This window comes from Mandrillus leucophaeus, unplaced genomic scaffold (assembly GCF_000951045.1).
Source record: "Mandrillus leucophaeus isolate KB7577 unplaced genomic scaffold, Mleu.le_1.0 Scaffold29, whole genome shotgun sequence".
NCBI lineage: Eukaryota > Metazoa > Chordata > Mammalia > Primates > Cercopithecidae > Mandrillus > Mandrillus leucophaeus.
Window position 1 is genome coordinate 3,827,930 of NW_012103031.1, and position 5,248 is coordinate 3,833,177.

Below are 5,248 nucleotides of genomic sequence, written 5' to 3' on the forward strand. Positions count from 1 at the left end.
TGAGACAGAGTCTTGCTCTGTCACCCAGGCTGGAGTGCAGTGGCCAGATCTCAGCTCACTGCAAGCTCGGCCTCCCGGGTTTACGCAATTCTCCTGCCTCAGCCTCCCGAGTAGCTGGGACTACAGGCGCCCGCCACCTCGCCCGGCTAGGTTTTTGTATTTTTTAGTAGAGACGGGATTTCACCGTATTAGCCAGGATGGTCTTGATCTCCTGACCTCGTGATCCGCCCGTCTCGGCCTCCCAAAGTGCTGGGATTACAGGCCTGAGTCACCGCGCCCGGCCAAGCTTTCTCTCTTCCTTCAAACACTACCTTGCTCCTTCACACGCCCGACCACTGTCTCAGCGAAGCCGCCCCTGGGTCACCTAGCCCAAGCTGCTCTCACCTCTAAATTTAGAGGGGCCTTTACTACGAGGTTTACGGTCCTCTGTCAGTGACCTACAAATAAGTGAACTACAAATCAAGCCAATTTCGTTTCTCAGTACGTGTTTCCTAATGTTTCCTCTGTTCTCCCGGGCTTAAGGAGAGGCCATCTCTCTCCCGTGTCTACGGTGAGGCGGGAAGAACTGGTGGGCCCGGCCTAGGCCCTCCTCGCCCATCACGCACGTGCTCGGGTCCTGGGAGGCCGCGTCAGTCCGGCCGGCCGGGAAGGAGCAGGACCCGGTCGCCACCGCTGTCCCGGCTACGCATGACCGCGGCCTGGGGCGCCCACCTCGCTCCAGGAGCCCAGAGGCCTCGCCGGGCTCCAGCGAGGTGTTGCAGGGCTCTCCGCATCCCAGATCCGGCTCTGGTCTCCAGGCAACCGCGGACGCCGCCTGGCGCGGCCTGTGCTCTTAAAGGGGCCGCGCGCCAGCGCCAAGTAGGTGTCCCGCCCTTGCTGGTCCTGAGGGCCAAGGGGAAAGGCTGGGCGCTGCAGACAGCAGGCCAGGGGTTTCCCAGCTCTGCTATCTGCTTCTTCATAAAATAGGAATAACGCAGGCCTTAGTTTTCCCATTGCTGCCGTAAACAAATTACCAAAAATTTAGTGGCTTGAAGCAACACAAATTTATTATCCTACAGTCTGTAAACTAGGCCCACAGTGCTGGTTCCTTCCAGAGGCTCCGGTGAAGCATCCGTTTCCTTGCCTTTTCCAGCTTTTCCAGAAGCGGTCCCCAACCTTTTTGGCACCAGAGACCGGTTTCACAGAAGACAATTTTTCCATGGATGGAGGTAGGGGATGGTTTCAGGATGATTCAAGCGCATTGCATTTACTATGCATTTTATTTCTATTATTATTACATTGTAATATATAATTAATTCTACAACTCACCATCATAGACTCAGTGGGAGCCTGAGCTTGTTTTCCTGCAACTAGACGGTCCCATCTGGGGGTGATGGGAGAAAGTGACAGATCATCAGGCATCAGATTCTCTTAAGGAGTGTGCAACCTACATCCCTCGCGTGTGCAGTTCACAATAGGGTTTGTGCTCCTATGAAAATCTAATGCCCACCGCTGATATGACAGGAGGTGGCGCTCAGGTGGTAACACCAGCCATGGGGACTGGATCTAAATACAGATGAAGTTTCGCTGGCTTGCCCGCCCCTAACCTGCTGTGCACCCTGGTTCCTAACAAGCCATGGACCACTACTGGTGTGTGGCTGGAGTGCTGGAATCCCTGTTCCAGAGGCTGCTTGCAATCCTTGACTAGTGGTACCTCCTTCCATCTCCAAAACCAGCAAGGCAGCTTCTCTCTGGCCAGCAGGGAAAGGTCTCCACCTTCGAAGGACTCACCCAATGGGCTGGGCCCACCCAGACAATCCAGGATAATCTCTCTACTGCAAGATCCTTAACTCGGCCAGGCAGTATGGCTCACACCTGTCATCTCAGCACTTTGGGAGGCCGGGGCAGGTGGATTACCTGAGGTCAGGAGTTCGAGACCAGCCTGGCCAGCATGCAACACGGTGAAACCCTGTCTCTACTAAAAATACAAAAATTAGCCAGCTGTGGTTGTGGGCACCTGTAATCCCAGCTACTCAGGAGGCTGAGGTGGGAGAATCACTTCAACCTGGGAGGCAGAGGCTGCAGTGAGCTGAGATCACGCTATTGCACTCCAGCCTGGGTAACAGGAGTGAAACTTCAAAAAAAAAAAAAAAATTCTTCAATCACACCTGCCGAGTCCCTTCTGCCATGTGAGGCAGCCTGGTCACAGGTTCTGGGGATTAGGACACAGCTGTCTTGGGGGCTGTAATCCTGCCACAGCTGCCAGTCTGCAGAGTTTGTAAGTGGGATCCTGCAGACGCCAGCACAGTGCCAGACACGATGGCACAGTTACTACTCTACTGCCTCCTCCATCCAAGGAATTCTGAAGCAGGAAGGGGAGCCCTCTCTTCCTTGAAGCCCAGTCTGGGGAAGGGGTGGGGCAGCGGGGGAGTCACATCCGTCCTCACTGGGCCCCCAAGAGGACGTCTTTACTTCCATTTTCAGCCCAGTTCAAACAGGACAAGGTTCCATGAAAACGACTTGAAAAGACAGACAGGGATTCTTATATTCCCAGAACCACTCAAGGCCAGTAACTGGGATGTTCTACAGTTCACACCCTGAGGAAACCAAATCACAGCATCAAATTACGGGAAAATCAAACTCTTTTTGTTCCCCTGCGAGGACAGCACTTTGCTACCTTGGCCGCACAGAGGAATGTTTAAAAATAGTGACCCCTGCCCATCCAGTCATTTTCTTCCAGCCGGGCAGAGAATCCCCCTTGTTTAAAAATTTAATGTGAATCAGGACTGAGAATCACTAACCCAAAAGGACCCTAATTTTAAATTTATGAAATTAAACAAAGATGAATTTAATTATTGTTAAGGGTTGAAAGTTATACACTAAACTATGTCCAGCCAGAGCAGAGGGCTGAGTGACTTCCACAGCGGTTTGTTTTGAGACGACGTCTCACTCTGTCGCCCAGGTTGGAATGCAATGGCACGATCTTGGCTCACTACAACCTCCATCTCCCAGGTTCAAGAGATTCTCCTGCCTCAGCCTCCCCAGTAGCTGGGATTACAGGCATGCGCCACCACTCCTGGCTAATTTTGCATTTTTAGTAGAGGAGGGGTTTCTCCATGTTGGTCAGGCTGGTCTCAAACTCCTGACCTCAGGTGATCCGCCTGCCTCCGCCTCCCAAAGTGCTGGGATCACAGGCATGAGCCACCATGCCCAGCCCAAGTGTTCTTATTTTTATAAAATATGTTCCTGCCTGGACACACAGACACACACACACAGACACACAAGCGCATGCAAACAGAGAAAAAAAATTTGCAAGCAATGCTCCATCTGGTTTGAAAAGGTTCTCAAGATCACTTTTAAATGGGTCTGATGTGTATTTTTTTTTTTAAGTAGCAGGTTCATTTGAAAACAAAAAAGGTTAGTGAAGACCCTGTCTTTCAAAACATAAAAATCTGCAATAAAACCGATGATTCCATACAGTGACTACTGTCAGTTCTGCGAAATGACACCCAGGTTGGCTATGTGTCTCATGGTTGGCCTTCCATGGGGACAATTCCAGGGGTGGTCCATGTGGGTGATCAGTTTCTTCATCTCGCTTGTGTTCAGAGCAGTCCCAATCATCACCTGAGGACGAGACACAATGGTTCAACATTTTAAAAGTTTTTTTGACATCAGAATGGCAGTTCTTCAGAAGCACTGTTGTCTAAAATGAGACTGGACAAGATTACAGCTCAAAAAAACCACCTTCCCTGAAAAACCTTCCCCCAGAGAAGCCTAGGTTCTAGATCTCAGCCCTCCACCTTTCTGTGACATCAGGTCCCTTGTGGCTGCTTCGAGGTGGCACTGCCTCCACTCGACGCGACCACACCTGTCCCGAACGCAGCCACTCTCAGCGGCCACCCTGCCCTCTTGCCCTGGCAGGTGCAGCAGCCTCCCGGCTGGGCTCCCCGCCCCACTGCGAGCCCTCCGAGCCGCTCTCCACCCAGCAGCCAGTGATTACATCTAAAGCGCTGTCAGGTCATGTCGTTCCGCTCCACGGCTTCCCCCTCACCTGAACAAAAGCCCCCGTCTGTCCCTGACTTGGCCCTCACTGGGCTGTGCCTGCACCCCCACCTCCAAGCACGAATGCCTCCCTTCCTCACCCCAGCTGCACTGCTACTCCCTTCTTCTTGCCGGGACCCTCTCCCCCAGTGGGTGCAGGCGTCACTCCCCCTCTGTTGAGCTCCACCCTGCTGCCCTGGCAGGGTACTCCGGCCCTGGCCCTGCTGCCTCCCTGCCATGGGTCCTCTGACAGGAAGGAGAGGAGACAAGCCTGAAGCCCTCTGTCGCCTCCCTTCTTCCTGTAGCACCGAGGGCTCGCCATGTGCCAAGCACAGTCGGAAAGCAGGACAGCAGTGACAGCAGTGACAGCAGGGTTTCACCAGGTCGGAGGAGAACAGATAATCAACAAGTCAACAGAGAACCAAGACAGATGGCGCCCAGGAGAGGGGGCCTGCTCAGGTGTGGGGAGGGGGTGAAGGGTGAAGGTGGCAAACCCAGGTGGAGAGGAGCGTAGGGAGAACAGGTGTAAGGCGGGGAGGAGACTGGGCGAGTGTGGAACTGGAAGGTGGCTACATGGCTGGAAGCGTGGTGGGGAGGATATGGGGCTGGAAGGGTGGGCAGGGCTCAGAGCAGGGGCCTCGTGGGCAGGCAGTGACAACACTGGAGACGGAGGAGTAGGCCAGGGCGGGAGGGAAGCAGCAGCTTGTGGTTCCCCGGGCCCCGAGTCACACTAAAGACTCAGGACGTCAAAACTGACCAGCTGTGAGCTCAGCTCCACACTCTCACTCACAGACACCAAGACTGGAAGGTCCATATTAGGTCTTTTTTTTTTTGCGAGGCAGGGGGTGGTGAGGAGACTGTCTCCCAGGCTGGAGTGCAGCAGTGTGATCTCAGCTCACTGCACCTCCGCCTCCCAGATTCAAGCAATTCTCCCGCTTCAGCCTCCGGAGTAGCTGGAATTACAGGCGCCCGCCACCATGCCCAGCTAATTTTTGTACTTTTAGTTGGGGTGGGGTTTCACCATGTTGGCCAGGCTGGTTTCAAATTCCTGACCCCAGGTAATCAACCCACTTCCACCTTCCAAAGTGCTGGGATTACAGGTGTGAGTCACTACACCCAGCCCATATTAGGTCTTTATCAAAGAAACACTGTGGCTAGAACTCAGACTCTGGGCCCTCTTCTAATTAAACTCTGCCTTTGAGTCATTTCATCTAATCTCATGGCTGTA

General features: G+C 53.5%; 1 protein-coding gene and 1 long non-coding RNA gene across 2 annotated transcripts in view; both read right to left on the minus strand.

The window, feature by feature from the left end:
• Window positions 1-782, minus strand: part of LOC105543733 — a 5,001-nt gene extending 4,219 nt beyond the window's left edge. Inside the window, exon 1 of the long non-coding RNA XR_001006665.1 lies at window positions 385-782. This is a non-coding gene — a long non-coding RNA (uncharacterized LOC105543733). The remainder of the gene's footprint in view (window positions 1-384) is intronic.
• A 2,523-nt stretch (window positions 783-3,305) lies between these two features.
• Window positions 3,306-5,248, minus strand: part of LOC105543766 (mismatch repair endonuclease PMS2-like) — a 6,240-nt gene continuing 4,297 nt past the window's right edge. The window contains exon 3 of the mRNA XM_011985843.1: window positions 3,306-3,603. Coding sequence (XP_011841233.1) covers window positions 3,469-3,603 — 135 coding nt within the window. The 3' untranslated portion in view covers window positions 3,306-3,468. The remainder of the gene's footprint in view (window positions 3,604-5,248) is intronic.